Raw genomic sequence first — 24,943 nt, forward strand, 5'->3', positions numbered from 1 at the left:
TAAACTCACGCAATCAACAATATAATATAAGAATCAGCTTAATTTTTTAAGGAACTCAAGCAACTTCCCAACAGAACAGAAGGAGTTAACCATGAGGGAACTATTCAGTTTCGATATTCTTGCGAATAAGCTGATAATGTTAACAAGAAACGACAGTAAAGAATAAATATACGGAGAGGCCAATGTCAAAATAATCAGACTATTGAACAGGAGCCTACAAGAGGTTCACGATCTTACACCAATTATTGCCCGAACTGCCAGTTTCTGAGCAAAAAATATCCTTTTAGAATGGGAAGAATTAAACTAAAATATAATACCATACGATATAAGAGAATGAAAATAAGCAAAGTAGGCTACTTTTCGTGTCGAACAGTAACTTACTTCAGATACCGTCCGAATAGTAAAAATGGCAGCATTACGTCTTTGAACAAGATCTTGAACATGGGCTTTACACGAATGTTTACTATCTATCTGAACACCTAGAAATTAAACTGTACAGTTTCACTGATCATGTGCCCTCTCTGTTAAATTAAAACGTCGGATTTTGTTGAATTGTGTGTTAGAAACTATAAAAACTGAGTCTTACTGTGACTTAGCCTTACTTTATTTTCTACAAGCCATGAACTTATATCATGATTGCACTATCTGAATCAGAGCCAGTTCTGCTCAGAACATCCTTTTCTACCAAGCTAAAATCATCAGCAAACAGAAATATTTCAGAGCTACTCATAATACTAGAGGGAATATCATTAACACATATATCAAAAATAGTTTTGCATCACCCCAGTTCCAAGAACTCCAGAAGATAGACTTTGACTATGGATATTGTATCACAGACACAGTCCCTTTGACTGTTCAAAGATGTCACTAAACCTGCCCAAAGATGTAAACAACCATGCATGAGCAGCGCCTATTAGACGAAGGGAGACAGCCAATCAGTTCCAATCATTCCACCAAGCAGGAGGTACATGGCTCGTGTTGTCTGCAGTTCAATCAAGCCTAGATGGTAAATACCGCGGTTCGATCGAATCCACATTGTTACTTTGTACCAGGAAGGACTCACAACGAGGGAGGTGTCCACTCGTCTCGGAGTGAACCAAAGCGACGTTGATCAGACATGGAGGAGATACAGAGAAAAAGGAACTCAGGACGCCAAAGGGCTACTACTGCAGTGGATGACCGTGAAACGTCCCCTTAGAAAAATTTATGAATGACTGTGCTCATAAACATCTTACATTATTTGCTTTTCAGCTCAACAGAACTGAACGTACTCAGACATTTCGCTCTTTGCCTATTCTGATCAACACTAAACGGACACCCAATATTTTCAGCGGAAGGCAATCTGACCTTCAAAAATCCCTACAATGGCCCTGACTAACAATAATCTATACCTTTCATCAATCACTGCCGGCCGCGGTGGTCTAGCGGTTCCAGGCGCTCAGTCAGGAACCGCGCGACTGCTACGGTCGCAGGTTTGAATCCTGCCTCGGGCGTGGATGTGTGTGATGTCCTTAGGTTAGTTAGGTTTAAGTAGTTCTAAGTTATAGGGGACTGATGACCACAGATGTTAAGTCCCATAGTGCTCAGAGCCATTTGAACCATTTGAATCATCAATCACTTACCTCACAAAAATCTTCGTTACTCGAACTACTGCAATACAGCGAGCGCCACTACTGCCAGCTAAATAAAAGATTCTAATTACTGAAGGCACTAACTACTGATAGGCATAGTTAGCAAATGAAAGATTTTGATAGAGAACAAACAATGTCTTTACCTTAATAGTGTTCAAAAGTCATAATATATAAATAGCAGTTCATGGCATCCAGTCTTACACATTTACTGTCTCTGATGGACACACGTCCAGATCATCCGCTCTCAAAACTCCTCCATTTGTCTCCCCACATCCACCACTGTTGGCGGCTCACCTCCAACTGCGCAACGCTACGCGCTGTTCACAGCCAACTGCCCAACACTACAATAGCAGATTTCAACAATGTAAACCAACCACAGACTACACACAGCATAGTCAGTGATTTTCATATAGAGCGCTACATGGCGTTACCAACATAAAAACCTAAACAGCCCACTTACAACCGCTACCAACGAATTATGGCCCGGTGAAACCCTGACAGCAACACCATCATGTTGAATAATCTTTTTCATGCAGCCACAGGACGTCGTGTTACGACTCAAACTGTGTGCAACAGGCTGCATGATGCGCAACTTCACTCCCAACGTCCATGGCGAGGTCCATCTTTGCAACCACGACACCATGCAGTGTGGTACAGATGGAACCAACAACATGACGAATGGACCACTCAGGATTGGCATCACGTTCTCTTCACCGATGAATGTCGCATATGCCTTCAACTAGACAATCATCGAAAACGTGATTAGAGGCAATCCTGTCAACCTGTACGCCTTAGACACACTGTCCAGCGAGTGCAGCAAGGTGGTGGTTCCCTGCTGTTTTAGGCTGCCATTACGTGGGGCCGACGCACGTCGCTGGTAGACATGGAGGCCTCCGTAACGACTGTACGATATGTGAATGCCATCCTCCTACTGATACTGCAACCATATTGGCAGCATATTGGCGGGGCATTCGTCTTCATGGACGACAATTCGCTCCCCCATCGTGCAAATCTTATGAATGACTTCCTTAAGGATAACAACATCGCTCGAATAGAGTGGCCAGCATGTTCTACAGACATGTACCCTATCGAATATGCCTTGGATAGATTAAAAAGGGCTCTTTACGCAAAACGTGACCCACGAACCATTTTGAGGGATCTGTACCGAATCGTCATTGAGGAGAGGGACAATCTGGACCAACAGTGCCTTGATAAACTTATGTATAGTGTGCCACAAGGAATATAGACATGCTCCAATGCAAGAGGACGTGCTACTTGGTACTATGCGTACCGGTGTGTACAGCAATCTGGACCACCATCTCTGAAGGTCTCAGTGTATGGCGGTACAACAAAGAATGTGTGGTTTTCATGAACAGTATAAAGGGGGGAAATGATGTTTACCTGATCTCTATTCCAATTTTCTGTACAGATTCCGGAAATCTCGGAGCCGAGGTGAAACAAAACTTTTTTTCATGTGTGTACAAATAGGGAAAAGGAGTGACTCCAACACCGATTACTGGGGCACCCCCCATTTAACCACATCGCACTCAAAAACCCCACATCACAGCCATTCTCTACACTGTGAGTAATGACCTTTTGCTGTATGTTGCTAAACTAAGGGGTGAACCAATTGTGAGTTACTCTCTATATTCTGTAATGGTCGAACTTCTGAACAATATTTTGTGACAAAAACAATCAAACGAATTAGTTAAATAAAGAAAGATGCCTAGCGTTCGAAACCTTTTGTTTAACACTCCAATACCTCACAGAGAAAGGAGAATATAGCATTTTCAGTTGTTTAACAGCATGAACCATGGACCTTGTCGTTGGTGGGGAGGCTTGCGTGTTTCAGCGATACAGATAGCCGTACCGTAGGTGCAACCACAACGGAGGGGTATCTGTTGAGAGGCAAGACAAACTTGTGGTTCCTGAAGAGGGGTAGCAGCCTTTTCAGTAGCTGCAGGGGCAACAGTCTGGATGATTGACTGATCTGGCCTTGTAACAATAACCAAAACGGCCTTTCTGTGCTCGTACTGCGAACGGCTGAAAGCAAGGGGAAACTACGGCCGTAATTTTTCCCGAGGGCATGCAGCTTTACTGTATGGTTAAATGATGGTGGCGTCCTCTTGGGTAAAATATTCCGGAGGTAAAATAGTCCCCCATTCGGATCTCTGGGCGGGGACTACCCAAGAGGATGTCATAATGAGGAGAAAGAAAACTGGCATTCTACGGATCGGAGCGTGGAACGTCAGATCCCTTAATCGGGCAGGTAGGTTAGAAAATTTAAAAAGGGAAATGGATAGGTTAAAGTTAGATATAGGGGGAATTAGTGAAGTTCGGTGGCAGGAGGAACAAGACTTCTGGTCAGGTGACTACAGGGTTATAAACACAAAATCAAATAGGGGTAATGCAGGAGTAGGTTTAATAATGAATAGGAAAATAGCAATGCGGGTAAGCTACTAAAAAAAGCATAGTGAACGCATTATTGTGGCCAAGATAGGTACGAAGCCCACGCCTACGACAGTAGTACAAGTTTATATGCCGACTAGCTCTGCAGATGATGAAGAAATTGAAGAAATGTATGATGAAATAAAAGAAATTATTCAGATAGTGAAGGGAGACGAAAATTTAATAGTCATGGGTGACTGGAATTCGTCAGTAGGAAAAGGGAGAGAAGGAAACGTAGTGGGTGAATATGGATTGGGACTAAGAAATGAAAGAGGAAGCCGCCTGGTAGAATTTTGCACAGAGCATAACTTAATCATAGCTAACACTTGGTTCAAGAATCATGAAAGTAGGTTGCATACATGGAAGAAGCCTGGAGATACTGACAGGTTTCAGATAGATTATATAATGGTAAGACAGAGATTTAGGAACCAGGTTTTAAATTGTAAGACACTTCCAGGGCAGATGTAGACTCTGACCACAATCTGCTGGTTACGAACTGTAGATTAAAACTGAAGAAACAACGAAAAGGTGGTAATTTAAGGAAATGGGACCTGGATAAACTGACTAAACCAGACGTTGTACACAGTTTCAGGGAGAGCATAAGGGAACAATTGACAGGAATGGGGGAAAGAAACACAGTAGAAGAAGAATGGGTACCTTTGACGAATGAAATAGTGAAGGCAGCAGAGGATCAAGTAGGTAAAAAGACGAGGGCTAGTAGAAATCCTTGGGTAACAGAGGAAATATTGAATTTAATTGATGAAAGGAGAAAATATAAAAATGCAGTAAATGAAGCAGGCAAAAAGGAATTCAAGCGTCTCAAAAACGACATCGACAGGAAGTGCAAAATGGCTAAGCAGTGATGGCTAGAGGACAAATGTAAAGATGTTGAGGCTTATCTCATTAGGGGTAAGATAGATACTGCCTACAGCAAAATTAAAGAGACCTTTGGAGAAAAGAGAACCACTTGTATGAATATCAAGAGCTCAGATGAAAACCCAGTTCTAAGCAAAGAAGGAAAAGCAGAAAGGTCGAAGGAGTATATAGAGGGTCTATACAAGGGCGATGTACTTGAGTACAATATTATGGAAATGGAGGAGGATGTAGATGAAGATGAAATGGGAGATATGATACTGCGTGAGGAGTTTGACAGAGCACTGAAAGACAGGAGTCGAAACAAGGCCCCGGGAGTAGACAACATTCCATTAGAACTACTGACAGCCTTGAGAGAGCCAGTCCTGACAAAATTCTACCATCTGGTGAGCAAGATGTTTGGGACAGGCGAAATACTTTCAGACTTAAAGAAGAATATAGTAATTCCAATCCCAAAGAAAGCAGTTGTTGACAGATGTGAAAATTACCGAACTATCAGTTTAATAAATCAGGGCTGCAATTATGCGAATCATTTACAGACGAATGGAAAAACGGGTAGAAGCGGACCTCGGGGAAGATCAGTTCGGATTCCGTAGAAATTTCGGAGCACGTAAGGCAATACTGACCCTACGACTTATCTTAGAAAATAGGTTAAGGAAAGGCAAACCTACATTTCTAGCATTTGTAGACTAAAAGAAAGCTGTTGACAATGTTGACTGGAATACTCTCTTCCAAATTCTGAAGGTGGCAGGGGTAAAATACAGGGAGCGAAAAGCTATTTACAATTTGTACAGAAACCAGATGGCAGTTATAAGAGTCGAGGGACATCAAAGGGAAGCAGTGGTTGGGAAGGGAGTGAGGCAGGGCTATAGCCTCTCACCGATGTTATTCAATCTCTATATTGAGCAAAGTAGTGAAGAAATCAAAAGAAAAATTCGGGGTAGGTATTAAAATCCAGGGAGAAGAAATAAAAACTTTGAGGTTCGCCGATGACATTGTAAATCTGTCAGAGACAGCAAAGGACTTGGAAGAGCAGCTGATCGGAATGTACAGTGTCTTGAAAGGAGGATATAAAATGAACACCAACAAAAGCAAAACGAGGATAATGGAATGTAGTCGAATTAAGTCGGGTGATGCTGAGGGAATTAGATTAGGAAATGAGACACTGAAAGTAGTGAAGGAGGTTTGCTATTTGGGGAGCCAAATAACTGATGATGGTCGAAGTAGAGAGGATATAAAATGTAGAGTGGCAATGCCACGAAAAGCGTTTCTGAAGAAGAAAAATTTGTTAACATCGAGTATAGATTTAAATGTCAGGAAGTCAATTCTGAAAGTATGTGTATGGAGTGTAGCCATGTATGGAAGTGAAACGTGGACGATAAATTGTTTAGACTAGAAGAGAATGGTGCTAAAGAAGAATGCTGAAGATTACATGGGTAGATCATATAACTAATGAGGAGGTATTGAATAGAATTGGGGAGAAGAGGAGCTTGTGGCACAACTTGACTAGAAGAAGGGATCGGTTGGTAGGACATGTTCTGAGACATCGAGAGATCACCAATTTAGTATTGGAGGGCAGCGTGGAGGGTAAAAATCTTAGAGGGAGACCAAGAGATGAATACACTAAGCAGATTCAGAATGATGTAGGCTGCTGTAGCTATTGGGAGATGAAGAATCTTGCACAGGACAGAGTAGCATGGGGAGCTGCATCAAACCAGTCTCAGGACTGAAGACCACAACAACAACAACGGCTTCTCAAGGCGAACTGTACATTTGATAGCAAATTATGTGATATAAAATGATCAATTATACTTACACACACAGCCTTTTCAATAACTTTGGGAAACACTGATGGCCTAGAAATAGGTCTAAAATTGTTTTTATTATCCCTTTCTCGCTTTTTATGAAGCCGCTTTACTACTGAGTACTTTCATCATTCAGGAAACTGACCATACCTAAAGGAAAATTTACAAATATGGCTAAGTAGAGGGGTAACATGTGCAACACAGTACTTCAATATTCTGCTAGGCACTGCGTCACATCCATGAGAGTACTTAGTCTTCAATTATTTAATTATTGACTCAATCTCCCACTTGTCTGTATCACAGAGGAGTATTTCAGACATCAATATTGGAAAGGCATTGGCCAAGAGAGTTACATGATCCGCTGTAGAAACTGAATTTTTACTTATTTCACCAACAATGTTCAAGAAATTATTGTTAAATACTGTACATATATCTGATTTATCATAACAGAAAAATTTTAGTATGCACTGACTTGATATCCTAGACCTTGTGCTGCTGAGCAGACAGTTCCTTCACACCTGACGATATGATTTTAATTTTATCCTATGAATTTGCTATCCTATTTGCATACCACATACTCTTTGCTTTCCTAATAACATTTTTAACTCCTTACAACACTGTTTGTAATGGGCTACTGTAACCTGATTGTGACTACTTCTAACTTTTTTATATAATTCTACTTTGTTCTTCTTGATATTCTTATCCCACTAGTCGACCACCCAGGCTGCCTTTTACTGGTAGTACCCCATTTAGAACGTCCTTATAGAAAGATACTTTCCAATAGCACGAGAAATGTGTTAAGGAGAGCATTACATTTGTCATCTATATTATCAGCCTTATAAACGTCCTGCCACTCTTGTTGTTTGATAAGTTTAAAAAAACTCTTTATTCCCATTGGGTTAACTTTCCTACATACTTTGTAATTATATGTGACATTTGTTTGAGTACTAAAGCCTTTTAGTGTCAAAATTTGTGCGTTATGGTCAGAAAGGCCATTCACACTTTTACTAACAGAATGCCCACATAGTAACGAAGAATGAATAAAAATATTGTCTGTGGTGGTGCTACTGCTCCATTCAGCACAGCTGTAAAAAATACAGTCTCCATCAGATCAAATGAATTTAGGCGAGCTATTAACATTCTTTTTCTTGCACAAACATATAAAAAATTAATACTGAAGTCACCACATATAACTAATTTCTGGTAATTCCCGTAAGGTGAATCAAGAAACCTCTCTAGCTTGAGCAAAAATGTTCTGAAGTCAGAGTTAAAGGACCTTAAAACATCAATAATTAGTTTAGTTTCATTAAATTCAACTGATCCCGCACAACATTCAAATATCTATTCTATGCAGTGCTGTGTTACGTCTGTGGACTCAAATGGCCACACCCCCACCCCGTGAGCAACTCCAGCTAATCTGTATCCTGGTAAAGAAAGCCTCTTTACTGTGAAATTATTTAAGTTGTGATCCGATACACCAATAATTTCAGTCAACATCTATAAGCAGTTCACTAACTTTATCTGTAACACCACTTATATTTTGATGACATACGCTAATTCCTTCTCTGCTGGGAAACAAGACGTGCTCTGGAGGTGATTCCTTAGTCAGAGGGACTTCCTGTAAGCAGGTATATCTATCAGCTGACCTCAACCTAAAAGAGGTGCAGCTCTAACACCAACTACTACAGGAATTTTTCTATGAGTGATCCCACCACCACCCACTATACACTACAATAAGCTTTGCCAGACACCCTTCCCATACCTATTACTGTGAAGGCCATGCCTAGTGAAACATGATTTACTGATAGACTCAACTGGCACCACTGTTCTCCAGCCTCATGTTAATGCCACTAACGGTCTCCATGAGATGAGGCCGATCATGACGCTGAAACTGTTGCACGAAATGCACATTAGTGCCACCAGTTTGAGTAGCTATATTTACCAGGTCACTACCTACATCATATTCCCTGTCCCTATCAAGACTACTCCCTGCTCCACCCACTATCACTACCTGATCCTCCTTTGTAAAATTCCTACATGACTCCCCTATGCTGTCAGTTACCTGAGCCAACCCTGCAATAGGCTTCACAATGCTGGTAATCTAGAAATCACTCCCCACCACTTCCTGCAACTGCAGCAACTGCACCTCGACCATGTGAACACCTATCAGCAGAATGTTATTCTTTCTGTTAGACTGTGCAACTGACTTAGGCCTCCTAACAGTTGAGGCCTGTTGAATGTTTCCTACACCTACAGCTACAAGAGCCTTCTCTCCTTTCAACTCCGACAGCTGGCCAAATCTATTTCATATAAGCAAATATTCTGTCTGAATACCTCTTCATCCTAGCTCCCTTCTTGCCAACTGCCAGTTCCCATTCCCCAGCACCCTTCACCCTCCTCAACCTACCTGGTTCCTCCTTTGCGTATTGTAATTGCACCTGAAGGGAACAGATCTTAACGTTCTGCTTCTCTATCAACTTACGTCTACTACAGATTCTGAATTCTTAGGAGAGGATCTCACTAGAATGCCCACTGGCCTCCCCACTGCATTCCCCCCCCCCCCCAGTGAAAACAATTTGAACAAATCCCACACTGTAACCCATTACTCACTAACCTACGACACGGCTCACATTTCTCACTCATGGTAAAATTTTACAGTTGCTGAAAAACCTAAATGTTTTCTTTATGTAAGTGCTGTTACACAAATAGAACTATTTGTAGAACTAATAATAGCGGTCTCGAAATACTCTCTCTACTAAGAAAGCAACAACTTTTATTAATACTGCTAAACCACAACTAACACCAATACCAACAAAGAAATGGCTCTGAGCACTATGGGACTTATCACCTGTGGTCATCAGTCCCCTAGAACGTAGAACTACTTAAACCTAACTAACCTAAGGACAACACACACATCCATGCCCGAGGCAGGATTCGAACCTGCGACCGTAGCAGTCACGCGGTTCCGGACTGAGCGCCTAGAACCGCTAGACCGCGGGGCTGGCACCAATACCAACAAAACCCAAAAAAAATTATTAGCTAAAACCAAAAATTCAAGCGGACTCTGGAAGACTCGACGAAGTTAAAACAGTGAATGAAAATTCTACTGAAATATTTCACTGGAAACATTAACAAACGTCAGCTGACATCTAAAGCACGAATTTTCTAAATGACTTCAACGCGCAGAAAACTAAAAAACACAGCGGCTGAACGTTTCCAAAAGTTTATTAAATCGTTATTTCACCACAAACACCACGAAACACCGTTGAAAACTATTAAATTTAATCACTCTATAACAGCGCACAAACAGCACACATGAAATGTAGCACAATCACTGCCATTTTTTGCAGGAGACGCTGCGGCTGTTCTCGACAGTGCCTTGCATTCCATACCTGGCGACTGAGGACATCCCCCTGGCAGGGGGTCGGTATGTGGCACCTCGTGGCAGCACTGTAATGGTGGCTTATTACCTGTTGCACCGCCAACCCGAGCTGTTTCCAGACCCGTACAAGTTCGACCCTGGTCGATTCCTGGAGGGCGGCAACGCGACATCCAGGAAACCCTACAGCTACGTGCCTTTTGGCGTTGGCGCTCGCAAATGTGTGGGCGGCCGATATGCAATTTTGCAAATTAAAACTATACTGGCAACGGTGCTACGTCGTTATCGTATACTGCCTGGATCCAGCAGGAAGGATCTAGAAGAGAGTGTACTTTCCATAACACTTCACCCAACCACTGGTTTTAGAGTTACTTGTACCCCACGACATAATGCAACTTTAAGTTCCGTTTGTTAAATAAATATGGAGGGAAGGTAAATTTCGGGAACTTCTGAACGAACTTTTAGTTGTTCGTTAGACATCCTTGCTTATCACCTCCATTGTCATAGTAATAATATTAGTTAGTTCTTTATTCAGTAGGTGATATTCGTTGTTAGCTTTTCACAGGGAATTTCAAAACAGGCTATTTGTGTTTTTATGAGAATATGCTGTCCATACACATGTTTGTATCCGATTATCTGTTCAAGAAATAGTTGCTAATGACAAAATACTCTACATCAGAAAACACATCTACTGTCTATTAAACTTTTTATTTCCATGATATGGTTCTCAAGCTTTTATGGCATAGTATTTTATTTATTTCTGTGGTAAAGTTAGATTCACTTGAATGAAGAGAAGCTAATGCTCTCGCTTACAAGTGAACAATCCCAAGTGTCAAATGGTCTTGATGAAACTTTGTGGGTGTGTGGAGAAAGCAAATAAATACATTGTGTTTTTTTGGTTGTGCCCAATTTCACTTTTAAGGGGTAAACACAGTAATGGAATTTGGAACATTACATTTGGAGAGAATATCCTCAAAACGATTATCTATAAAAAGTATCTCTCATATAAAAATTGAAATGCGTTTAATGTTCTTGAAAACTGTATAATGGAGTTTTGTAATAATTTGAAATTTTGCAAAAACTGACCGTCATTAAATAATTTTGTAAGATTATAGCTTTTTACAACATAAGCCAAAGAAACTTTGAAACTACATGCAACCATGTGTAGTAAAAATGATTTCTGAAACATGATTTCTGGAAAATAAACTGCACATAATGTGGTGTCAAAGTATTTTCAACATACCTAAATAAAATACCTAAATTTTCGTTAGTAATCTGGTTACTTATATTATTTCTATTTGTTTTAATTTAAATTGTTGTTTTCTATTATAGATTCATTTTTTGTCATTTAGTTCACTATTTTACATAAATGTATTTTGTTAATTAAAAAGTGTAAGAAACCCATTGCTACAATACAGAATCATTACAATACAGATAATCTGTAAAGAAATGATTTAAAATATCATTTCCTTACACATTGCACCTAAAATAAACGAAATTTCTTCATATTATATACAAAGCAAAATTCAGCAGGATTTGAAACTGTTGCAGTTACGATGTTCAGAATAATTTTTTATATTGATCATTTGCCTTTTCATAGCTTTACAAGAAACTAATGATGAGTTTGAACTAAGAATTCGAGAATCTCTTTTTCAAACCCCAGTTGTCCTTGTGACAGCAGCGAAATCTGTAAACAAAAGTCTGACCACATAGAAATATAGTTTGACGATTTTTCTTTTCCAGTGAGTGAGCAAAATCGGTATTATTGTTAGATTCTTCAGGCTGTCAGTATGAAGAAACTGAATAAAGCATCGAATCTCAGGATGAGAAACTTGTTCACATGGTGATTCCATAGGGCTTGACAGTGCAGGGTACAGTCATGAGATGTATATGGCTTCCAATGTTGAAAGAACTTTGTGAGACGATTTGTGGATGTAGTTCTGTTGAATAATTATGTCTCTTTCCCCTTGAGAAACAATCTAATCAAGCACCATTCACTACTACACAATCAGTTCTCTTTGTCAAGACTTGCAAGTGTACTGAAATGTGCCTGATGTAAATCAGGATATTTAGAGGTTCATGCATGGCAATTTGAAACCCATCTGAATTTTGTTTTGTACTGTGTTCTCTGTGTTGTATATTAGGTGAAGAATTTTTCTTCATTTTATGTGCATGGTGTAATAAATCGTTATCTTTTGAGCACTTATTGATGGATCATTATTATTAATACGATTCTATATCAGAATAATGGGTTACTTATTATTCTCAATTGAGAGATTACACACAGGTAAAATGGTAAACTAAAGAACTAAAATGGATGTAAAATATATCATAATAACTTAAAACGGACAAATACAAGTAAAATAAGTAACAACAGTAATAATGAATGTTTAACTTTTTAAAAAGCTCTGTTGAAAAACATCTGACAGCGAATTGCTTACAGCTTATTTTGCAAAAATGGTATTCCAGAAACCATCTTTTTTACCCATGGACATAGGTAGCTAGTGAGCTTTTTCAATTTATATTGTAACAAAGATTTTCATCCTTCTAAATTAATTAACTGTGTTTAGGTATTTTGCAAGTTTACAGATCATTACAAAATTCGTTTATACAGTTTCCAAGAATGTTATTTGTACTTTAACTTTTGTAAGTGAATCATTTTTATCTGAGGGGATATCAGAAGATCCCCTCCACACAGTATGTGTAAAATTACCTTTCAGGGAATGTTTTACCCTGTAAAGTAAAATTGGGCACAAAGAAGATAATTTGTATTGCATCATTTCACCCTCTCCACACAACCACTAAGTTTCATCAAGCTCATTTACTTGCACCTTGTTAGTACTGTATTTGGAAAAACCTCTATTACTTTCTAATTGCACTGGACTTCTGGAACACTGTGGTTAATATTCACAATTACTTTACAGATGTTTGCAAGATGTACATGTGTTAACCCCCAAGAAAAATTATAATTAATTTCCTTCATACAATAATACTTCTTGCTTAAATGAAACTTTGCTCGACAATACCACCCTTTAAGATAGTCAATGAAGAAGTGTATAATGTGTTAAGTTACTGATTTCTGTGTACTTACAGTTCGCAGTTAACCTAAAAGTTTTAGCAAGTCCACTATATTTATCTAATTTCAGTTATTTATCAATGTGCACACACAACAACATTGAACTATCGACACTATTTATTATACTTCTTTGCTGAACAGGAGATAGGGGGTGGGGTATTTTTAATGGTATAGAACTATATTAGTTAAACTTTCTCAAAATTTACCTTTAGACCAATTGTGCAGAACTAGTTTCTTATTTGAAAAGAAAATGTAATTGACTATTTTCCATGTGAAGCTTCTTACTTTGACTCGACAATAATAGTGCATCATCTGCAGCAGATGAATTAGATGCTAAAATAAATAGATAAATTATTCTTCCTACTCTCATGACTGAAAGAGTATGACACTGACATACATGTTGACATGCTAGACATGTCTTATTTTTAGTGTTATTTGTCTGAATTTAATTATTATTAACAGATATATTTTGCTTCTGAACACGTTCTTGCACATACAGTATTTAAACAGCTAACGAATACTGGTAATATGCAACCAAAAGATTATAGTAAATAATGTGAGTGACACAATTACTGTTATTTGACTCAGCTTTCTTTATTTGATGCCACTTCGACTGAAAATACGATATACATCGATTATCATTTATTATGAACATGTTACCAGCAGTGTGAACAGTTCATTAAAGGATGTATACTGATTTATCCTAAATAATCAAACATCGCCAACACCTTCAACATTATGCACAGGAGGCGAGGGTGGAGACGAAGGAGTGGGCACCTGGAGAGGGTATTTGTACCAAGAACAAAGAATTTCATTAAACAGAATATCAAATATACTTCCTGCTGGGGTGATAGAGGGTGCACCCAGGGAAGGTGCAAACTGTTCTAAAGGTCCCTGGCTAGACAATAACCCTTGGCTGGAGGGAGAGAAAGAAACATTTCCAGCCCCAAGTTCACAATTAAATATTCTCAAATTCCTTCAAGCCTTTACAACCCTTATACCTTCTGCATCAGCGAAAACTTACAAAATTTACAACAGATTTTTTCAAACTCCTTTATGGGCTAGAGGAGGGTTGATTTTAAGTGTTTAAATCACTTTTGTATAGAGAGGCATTGGACATATAATGCTGCTGTTATGATTCTGGGGGCAGTAGGTAACAATGTGATTTGTCACTTTGTACTGTTCAGACCTTGGAGACTCATAGAGTGGTGAGATTTTTGGTGAGAGGTAGCACCGAGGAGGCTGTCTTTTCGATGGCAGAGGCCATCAATGGCCTGTTAGCATACACCTGAGGAACTGTTGATACAAGCTGCAAGGCTCCATCCATTGGTTGTTGAAGGAGGCGGCTGGCTCTGAGCACTATGGGACTTAACATCTATGGTCATCAGTCCTCTAGAGTTAGAACTACTTAAACCTAACTAACCTTAGGACAACACCCAGCCATCACGAGGCAGAGAAAATCCCTGACCCCGCCGGGAATCGAACCAGGGAACCCGGGCGCAGGAAGCGAGAACGCTACTGCACGACCACGAGACGTGGGCTTGAAGGCCATGGAGACATCTGTTTTCTTTATGGATTTAAAACAGGATGCATGTTTGTGTGTATGCCCGGCATCTCCTTCTAAAACACTATGCCGATTTCTATCAAATTTGGTATGCATACTGTTTGCCATATGAGAATCAGCTGCGTGGGGGGTTTGAACATCCTGGCTCCAATAGGGGCAGAGATATGGGCAAAAGAGTGTTTTCTACCAGTGATATGTAGTCTCCTGTTTATGGCAGATGTGTTGTGTGGGTGGTACCACCATATATTGCTGGGGCTAGACATGTAGATGTGCATGGCTGAGCAAGACAAGGAGTGGGAGATAGAAAGTGAGAGAGAGGAACAATGAGGTGGACAGCGAAAGGAGCAAGAGGAGGTTGACAGATAGAGATGGGGAGGATATGACGGATGGAAAGAGGGAGGAATGTGTTCAATGTATGTGTGAAGGCCATGCAGTGAAGACTAACATAACAGCATAGGCGTCTGCGGTCAGTATCATGAAGATTAAAATTCTTCTTCGTGTTGTACCATGTCACTGTATTAATGTTTTAAATATAGACTATGAAATCGATGTTTCGGCCTTGTTGCAGTGGCCTTCCCTGTGTCAGGACTGGTTCTACATGAGGAAAGTGTGAATTTTCAATTGTTGTGTTTATAATACCCCCACATGATGCAGTCAAATATCTAGTGGATTATAGAGAAGGAAATCACTCCATACGATCAATCTAACTTTAAGCAAATGATAATTAACAGGTATGGGGCAATCAAGCATAAAAATTGGGTTCCACATAACACATAGATATATTAATGAGAGGAGGGATTATCTAAAACAGAAACAAGTGCCCACTGCAATAGTCCGACTTATGAAAATTTTAATAAACATTTTTGGAACAGTGACCAAAAATTTTAAAAAATTTTCTTTTTAAAATTTTGTCTTGATCACACTGTGTATATTACAAGAACATGTTGTTGTTGTTGTTGTCTTCAGTCCTGAGACTGGTTTGATGCAGCTCTCCATGCTACTCTATCCTGTTGAAGCTGCTTCATCTCCCAGTACCTACTGCAACCTACGTCCTTCTGAATCTGCTTAGTGTACTCATCTCTCGGTCTCCCTCTACGATTTTTACCCTCCACGCTGCCCTCCAACGCTAAATTTGTGATCCCTTGATGCCTCAAAACATGTCCTACCAACCGATCCCTTCTTCTAGTCAAGTTGTGCCACAAACTTCTCTTCTCCCCAATCCTATTCAATACCTCCTCATTAGTTACGTGATCTATCCACCTTATCTTCAGTATTCTTCTGTAGCACCACATTTCGAAAGCTTCTATTCTCTTCTTGTCCAAACTAGTTATCGTCCATGTTTCACTTCCATACATGGCTACACTCCAAACAAATACTTTCAGAAACGACTTCCTGATACATAAATCTATATTCGATGTTAACAAATTTCTCTTCTTCAGAAACGCTTTCCTTGCCATTGCCAGTCTACATTTTATATCCTCTCTACTTCGACCATCATCAGTTATTTTACTTCCTAAATAGCAAAACTCCTTTACTACTTTAAGTGTCTCATTTCCTAATCTAATTCCCTCAGCATCACCCAATTTAATTTGACTACATTCCATTATCCTCGTTTTGCTTTTGTTAATGTTCATCTTATATCCTCCTTTCAAGACAAGAACATAGGTGACCGATTTCAGTTATATCACATGACGATCATCATACCCATGGCACCCTTCGAAGATGGTAGGTGGAGCACTCTTCTCAGCTGCTGTGTATTTCATGTAACATATGTGATGTGATCAAGACTAAATTTTAAAAAGAAAAGTTATAGTCAGATTTATTATTATAAACATAACCTCCCTTGAACCATGGACCTTACCATGGGTGGGGAGGCCTGCGTCCCTCAATAACACAATACCTCAGTACTGTAGGTACATCCACAGTGGTGGCGTATCTCTTGAGGAGCCAGACAAATATGTGGTTCTTTGAGATGGGCAGCAGCCTCTTTTAGTAGTTGCAGGGAAAACAGTTTGGGTTATTGACTGAGTTATTGACTGATCTCGTCTTGTAACATGAACCCAAATAACCTTGCTATGCTGGTACTGCGAATACATGAAAGCTAGTGGAAGTTACAGCCATAATTTTTCCCAAGAACATGCAGATCGACTGAATTGTTAAATAACAATGGCGTCCTTTTGGGCACAATATTCTGGAGGTAAAATATTCCCCCATTTGGACCTCTGTGTGGGGACTACTCAGAAGGATCGTCATCAGGAAAAACAAAACTGGCATCGAACGGATCAGAGCATGGAATGTTATATCCCTTAATCAGGCAAGTAGGTCAGAAAATATGAAAAGGGTAATGGGTAGGCTGAAGTTAGAGGTAGTGGAGATCAGTGAATTTCGGTGGCAGGAGAAACAGGAATTCCGGTCAGGCGAATTAAGGGTTATAAATGTAAAATCAAATAGGGGTATTGTAGGAGTGGGTTTCATAGTGAATAAGAAAATAGGAATCGGAGTAAGTTAGTATGAATTGCATAGTGAATGCATTATTTTAGAGATGAACCCCACGCCTGCCACAGTACTACAAGTTTATATGCCAACTAGCTCTGTGGATGAAGAGATTGGAGAAATGTATGATGAGATAAAAAAAATTATTCAGATAGTTAGGGGAAATAAATATTTAAATAGTAAAGGGGGACTAGAATTCGATAGTAGGAAAAGCAAGAGAAGGTAAAATAGCAGGTGAATATTGACTAGGGGAAAGAAATGAAACAGGAAGCTGCCAGGTAGAATTTTCCACACAGCGTAATTTAATCATAGCTAACACTTGGTTTAAGAATCATAAAAGAGAGTTGTATATGTGGACGAGACCTGGAGCCATCAGAAGTTTTAGATTGTTTATATAATGGTTAGACAGTGATGTAGGAACCAGATTTTAAACTGTAAGTCATTCCCAGGGAAAGAAGTGGACTCTGAGCACAATTTAATTGGTATGACTGTAAATTAAAACTGCAGAAATTGTAAAAAGGTAGAAATTTAAGAAGATGGTACATGGCTAAGTTGAAAGAATCAGAGGATCAGAGGTTATTGAGAACTTCAGAGGGAGCATCAGGCAACCGTTGTCTAGAAAACGGGAACAGTAGAAGACGAAATGGTAGCTTCAAGAGACGAACTAGTGAGGATAGCAGAGGATCAAGCAGATAAAAAGGCAAGGCGTAGTAGAAATCCTTGGGTAACAGAAGAAATATTGAATTTAATTGATGAAAGGAGAAAAGTTAAATATGAAGCAAATGAAGCAAGCGAAAATGAATACAAACCTCTAAAAAATGAGATTGACAGGAAGCGCAAAATTGCTAAGCAGGAAAGGCTAGAGGACAAATGTAAGCACTTAGAAACATATTTCACTAGGGGGAAGAAAGATTCTGCCTATAAGAAAATTAAAGAGGCTTTGGATTGGTTAGTTGATTGGTTGGCTGATTTGGGGGACAGCACCAAACAGCGAGGTCACCAGTCCCATCGGATTAGGGAAGGATGGGGAAGGGAGTCGGTAGTGCCCTTTCAAAGGAAAGGGCCTTTGGGGAAAAGAGAAGCAGCTATATGAATATCAAGAGCTCAGTTGGTAAAGCAGTCCTAAAAGAAGAATGGAAAGTTGAAAGGTGGAAGAAGTATATAGAGGGTCCATACAAGGGAAATTAAATAGTAAGAAATATTACTGAAAGGGAAGTGAACGAACATTAAGATGAGACAATAGATGTGATACTACGAGAAGAATTTGATAAAGCTACTGATAGCCTTGGGAGAGCGAATCATGACACAACTCTTCCATCTGCCATACAAGACTTATGAGACAGGCGAAATCCTCTCAGACTTCCAGAGGAATGCGGTAATCGCAATTCAAAAGAAAGAAAGTTGCTAAGAGGTGTCAAAATTAACGAAATATCAGTTTAATAAGTCATTGCTGCAAGATATTAACACGAATTATTTACAGTAGAATGGAAAAACTGGTGGAGTAGACCTCAAACAAGATTAGTTTGGATTTAGGAGAAATGTAAAAACACGTAAGGCAATTCTGACCTTACGACTTACCTTAGAAGATAGGTTGATGAATGGCAATTCTACATTTATAGCATTTCTCGACTTAGAGAAACATTTTGACAGTGTTGAACGGAATACTCTCTTTGAAATTCTGAAGGTAGCAGGAGTAAAACATAGGGAGGGAAAGGCTATTTACAGCTTGTATGGAAACCAGACAGCAGTAACAAAAGCTGAGAGGCACGAAAGGGAAGCAGTGATTGAGAAGGTTTGTAGCCATCTCTGATGCCATTCAATATGTACACTGAGCAAGCAGTCAAGGAAACCAAAGAAAAATTTGGAGTAGGAATTAAAATTCTGGGGGATGACACTGTAATTATGTCAGAGACAGCAAAGGACTTGGAAGACCAGGTGAATGGAACTGACAGTGTTTTGAAAAGAGGGTATAAAAGAAAATAAACGAGAGCAAAGCAAGGCTAGTGGAATGTTGTCGAGTTAAATCACAGGATGTGAAGGGAATCTGATTAAGAAACGAGACACTGAAAAGAGTAGATGAGTTTGGCTATTTGGGCAGAAAGATAATTGATGATGACTGAAGCAGAGAGGATATAAAATGTAGACTAGCAGTGGTAAGAAAAGCATTTCTGAAGAAGAGAAATCTGTTAATGTAGGATGTAGGAAAATATAAAAATGCTGTAAATGAAGCAGGCAAAAAGGAATACAAGTGGCTCAAAAATGAGACCGACAGAAAGTGCAAAATGGCTAAGCAGGGATGGCTAGAGGACAAATGTAAGGATGTAGAGGCTTATCTCACTAGGGGTAAGATAGATACTGCCTACAGGAAAATTAAAGAGTCCTCTGGAGAAAGGAGAGCCACTTGTATGAATATCAAGAGCTCAGATGGAAACCAGGTTCTAAGCAAAGAATGCAAAGCAGAAAAGTGGAAAGAGTATATAGAACGTCTATACAAAGGTGATGTACTTGAGGACAATATTAAGGAAATGGAGGAGGATGTAGATGAAGATGAAATGGGAGATACGATACTGCGTGAAGACTTTGACAAATCACTGAAAGACATTAGTCGAAACAAGACCCAGGGAGTAGACAACATTCCATTAGAACTACAGAGCGCCGTGGGAGAGCCAGTCCTGACAAAACTCTACCATCTGGTGAGCAAGATGTATGAGACAGGCGAAATACCCTCAGACTTGAAGAAGAATATAATAATTCCAATCCCAAAGAAAGCAGGTGTTGATAGATGTGAAAATTACCAAACTATCAGTTTAGTAAGCCACAGCTGCAAAATACTAACGCGAATTCTTTACAGACGAATGGAAAAACTGGTAGAAGCCGACCTCCGTAGAAATGGGGAAATTAGAGGGACCGAAAGGCTATTTACAATTTGCGCAGAAACCAGATGGCAATTATAAGAGTCGAGGGACATGAAAGGTAAGCAGCAGTTGGGAAGAAAGTGAGACAAGGGTTGTAAAATCTGTGAATAGCACATGTTGTGGAGGCGACGTTATTGGAATGAAGTTCAGACTAAGAAGGACAGTCTTAGGATTCTGGAGATAGTAATTCGGGGGAGGGGGGGTAGCTGAAGATCCAATTGGGGCACACTTTAGTGGTGGAGGGGACGCCATTTATGGGTATTAAATTACCATCTTTACGATGATTTTACACTAAAAGCATTCGAACACATGGGTAAACATGAAAGCAAGTCCACTACTTGACTTCCATCTGGGTTATAAATTACAGTTATTACACTCCTGGAAATTGAAATAAGAACACCGTAAATTCATTGTACCAGGAAGGGGAAACTTTATTGACACATTCCTGGGGTCAGATACATCACATGATCACACTGACAGAACCACAGGCACATAGACACAGGCAACAGAGCATGCACAATGTCGGCACTAGTACAGTGTATATCCACCTTTCGCAGCAATGCAGGCTGCTATTCTCCCATGGAGACGATCGTAGAGATGCTGGATGTAGTCCTGTGGAACGGCTTGCCATGCCATTTCCACCTGGCGCCTCAGTTGGACCAGCGTTCGTGCTGGACGTGCAGACCGCGTGAGACGACGCTTCATCCAGTCCCAAACATACTCAATGGGGAACAGATCCGGAGATCTTCCTGGCCAGGGTTGTTGACTTACACCTTCTAGAGCACGTTGGGTGGCACGGGATACATGCGGACGTGCATTGTCCTGTTGGAACAGCAAGTTCCCTTGCCGGTCTAGGAATGGTAGAACGATGGGTTCGATGACGGTTTGTATGTACCGTGCACTATTCAGTGTCCCCTCGACGATCACCAGAGGTGTACGGCCATTGTAGGAGATCGCTCCCCACACCATGATTCCGGGTGTTGGCCCTGTGTGCCTCGGTCGTATGCAGTCCTGATTGTGGCGCTCACCTGCACGGCGCCAAACACGCATACGACCATCATTGGCACCAAGGCAGAAGCGACTCTCATCGCTGAAGACGACCCGTCTCCATTCGTCCCTCCATTCACGTCTGTCGCGACGCCACTGGAGGCGGGCTGCACGATGTTGGGGCGTGAGCGGAAGACGGACTAACGGTGTGCGGGACCGTAGCCCAGCTTCATGGAGACGGTTGCGAATGGTTCTCGCCGATACCCCAGGAGCAACAGTGTCCCTAATTTGCTGGGAAGTTGCGGTGCGGTCCCCTATGGCACTGCGTAGGATCCTACGGTGTTGGCGTGCATCCGTGCGTCGCTGCGGTCCGGTCCCAGGTCGACGGGCACGTGCCACGGCAAACTGGCTGACACTGACGGCGGCGGTGCACAAATGCTGCGCAGCTAGCGCCATTCGACGGCCAACAGCGCGATTCCTGGTGTGTCCGTTGTGCCGTGCGTGTGATCATTGCTTGTACAGCCCTCTCGCAGTGTCCGGAGCAAGTATGGTGGGTCTGACACACCGGTGTCAATGTGTTCTTTTTTCCATTTCCAGGAGTGTAGAATGACAGTTACAGACCATTAACTACAATTATATTATTTATTACGCATTAATTATGTGCTAAATGTACTAAAAAAGAGCCCAAGGAAGTTGTTTTGTCTGTATAAATGTCATCAAATTAGACTAGGGCAAATGGCTGATTTGTTTATCTAAGAGAAAAGTGCCTCCCATTTACTTCACACTGGTACAGCTTCACTATTTGACTGTTCTCTGTCCAGAAACCCTTCCAGTGTCGTGGCCTTGCCACCATGGCAAGGACCATGTTTCGTAGAGTTTTCGTGAAGGGAACATAAATTATAACGTTGTTATGTCAACCATAGTGTTTTACAGAAAACAGACAAATGGTCTACATTATTACTGACGTGACCTTGATGAGGAAGGTAATCTTTTACTCCTTTGTTTGTTTTATGCTATTTGTCAGTGACACTGTAAAATTTAGGTTAAAATACAGTAAGTGAAGTGGGTTAATATTCTCGCTCATTCTGAATTTTTCAGAACATGATTTTATTCGTAAATATCGAACCAAATTGGAATTATTGAATAAGAGAAAGTAATGCAAATTACTTACGCAATCTACCTTTTTTTATAAATTGAAAATGCTCCTTCCAGTTCTAAAATCAGTTACAGTTATGACAGTCTTACTGAAATGGAAATGAAATGAGCGTATGGCGTCATTGGCCGGGAGGCCCCTTGCGAGGCAGGTCCGGCCGCCTTGGTGCGGTGTTATTATATCCGACGCCTCATTGGGCGATCTGTGCGCCGGATGGGGATGATGATGAAGACAACACAACACCTAGTCCTTGAGCGGAGAAAATCTCCGACCCAGCCGGGAATTGAACCCGGGCCCGTTTCACGGCCATCTGTCACGCTGACCGCTCAGCTATCCGGGCGGACATAGTCTTGCTGATGCGCTGGACGAGAATAAAATTTTTTACAGTGTTGGCTGAATAATCAGCTGTATTGGTTATTTTTTTGTCTGTTATAAATCGACAGATAACATATAAATTAATAATTATATTTCTTATCACAATTAAATACTCTTAGAACTGTTCTAGTTTCTTAGCTCTGCAAACTAAGAAAGCAGAGTGGCTGTACTGTCTAGGTTGCTAGTATCTGCATCAGTGATAGCAACAGGCATCCTCACAAGCTAGGCAGCTGTTGAGAAAACCGAAAAGAAGAGGTTGGAAGCTTTAGACAATGCTACTGAAAATTAAGTAAATGGGTGAAGAAATGTAGACGTTCTCTGTCGAATAGGTGAGGAAATGAAACTGTGAAGTACATTAACTGGCAGAACGGACAGGATGGTAGGGGGGGAGGGGTGAGGATGACAGCGCAATAGAAGCATAGCAGTATATTAGATATTGTTTCGGTCAAACACATAGATGCCCGTTCTGCGACGCTCTGTAGGGTTGCCAGGTCCTTCGAAATTTGAAAAGAGCTTCGTGACTTTTTAAGCACTCCCAAAAACATATAATTCTATGTAAATATTCCGATACTTTCCGCTATTACTCGTACTTCACAGAAAACAATAAGCAGGGAAGGAAAAGTCATGTCCATTCAGTATCAAAAGCTACTTTGCGTTTCTGCGACCAGCAACTTCTCCACATTTTTCCAAGTTTCTTCAAACAGAAGCAATTCAAGTGAGACTCGTTGACGACGCGATCTGGTGATGAATAATTTGCTGTGTTGTAGAATAGGCCTCCAAATACAACACATCTTTAGTTAGTTACCAGCAAGTAGTTTCCAACGTGTTACCAACCACTTGCGAGTGACCCGAAGTCCTCTCGTTGCCACGCGATCTGAGTTGCGTCGTCTCCTCGAGCACACCTTGTGGGCCATGAATGAGGACCATGGCGCCCCAACCACCTTCCTGCAAACCAGTTATTCAGTTCTTCCACAACAGCACACGCAGAATGGGCTGGGTGACCATCGTGCTGCATGCACATGTGTAGACACACATGTTCAAGGAGACCACCCAAACTGTCGACTATAAACGCGTGATATAACTCACCTCTCAGTGTACCTGGGAAGTAATGTGGACCGATGATTTCATCCCCAAGAATTCCACACCATTTATAGACCACCTACGTTGACGGTCGACTGGTCGTACCCACAGGATTGTCTGCGACCCTGTAGTGCACGTTATGGCGATTCACTGCACCATAATTTGTGAACGTGGACTCATCAGAGAACATAATACCTTGTAAGGATGGCTCTAAGCACTATGGGACACATCTGAGGTCATCAGTCCCCTAGACTTAGACCTACGTAAAACTAATTAACCTAATGACATCACACACATCCATGTCCGAGGCAGGATTCGAACCAGCGACCGTAGCAGCAGCGCGGTTCCGGACCAAAGCACCTATAACCGCTCGCCCACAGAGGCCAGCACTAACGCCTTGCAAAGACTCCAGCGTGAAATGACGCATGGCCCATTCACAGAATGTAACTCTCTCACGGAAATCGTTCTCATGCATTTCCTGGGTCAGTGACAGGTGGTACGGGTGAGGCCTGTGGCTGTGTTCTGTAAGATACACAGCGACTGCAGCAAAAGCTCGTAAGCTGATATGAGGATCGTGGTGTGCTGCAGCTAAAACAAACACCTCCGTCTCCTCACTTCTTGCAGTTCTTGGTCTGTTACTGCCGCGCATTGCCAAGCCGACTGTTTCCCCAAGTCGTTGCTCGGCACGTAAGAACGCAAAGGCTGCCCGAGCTCTTCGTCTAGGATATCTCACGCCGTAAGCGATGGCTGTTTCAGTGGCATCGTGTCGGCGCTCGCCGAGCATCAGCAAAATGTCAATGTACTCGTTGTTCGTGTTTGCCATCTTCATCCGATGTCAGCAACTGTGGTATATTGAGCGCTGTTTGTTTGTATGGCTCGAACTGTCGGGTATACGGCCGTGTGCGGCGACAGTCGGCAGTGTAACAGCGCATCGAGGAAGCTTCTCGCTCAGTGACACCGGCGACGTTACACTCGGCCGCACCACATTTAGAAGGTGCATTGCGTTGTGCGCATCGTGTGTCGTATCTGCCCCTGAAACTTTGAACGGTTGTAGCTCGCAAACTAAAAGGGATAGGAATGTAATTTAAATTGATGTATACACAGCTGGTGTTACTGATTCCAGTGCACGATAGAAACAACTATTGTTCCATTTAAAAATTGTCT

At 41.0% G+C, this 24,943-nt stretch overlaps 1 protein-coding gene across 1 annotated transcript in view; it reads left to right on the top strand.

Moving 5' to 3' along the window:
- LOC126355647 (cytochrome P450 4V2-like) overlaps window positions 1–14,504 on the top strand; it is a 118,980-nt gene extending 104,476 nt beyond the window's left edge. The window contains exons 4-5 of the mRNA XM_050006012.1: window positions 10,108–10,341; window positions 14,400–14,504. Of these exons, the coding sequence (XP_049861969.1) occupies window positions 10,108–10,341; window positions 14,400–14,504 (339 nt within the window). The remainder of the gene's footprint in view (window positions 1–10,107; window positions 10,342–14,399) is intronic.
- Window positions 14,505–24,943: the final 10,439 nt, after the last annotated feature.

The sequence above is a fragment of the Schistocerca gregaria genome, chromosome 3, assembly GCF_023897955.1.
Source record: "Schistocerca gregaria isolate iqSchGreg1 chromosome 3, iqSchGreg1.2, whole genome shotgun sequence".
In the NCBI taxonomy this organism is placed as follows: domain Eukaryota; kingdom Metazoa; phylum Arthropoda; class Insecta; order Orthoptera; family Acrididae; genus Schistocerca; species Schistocerca gregaria.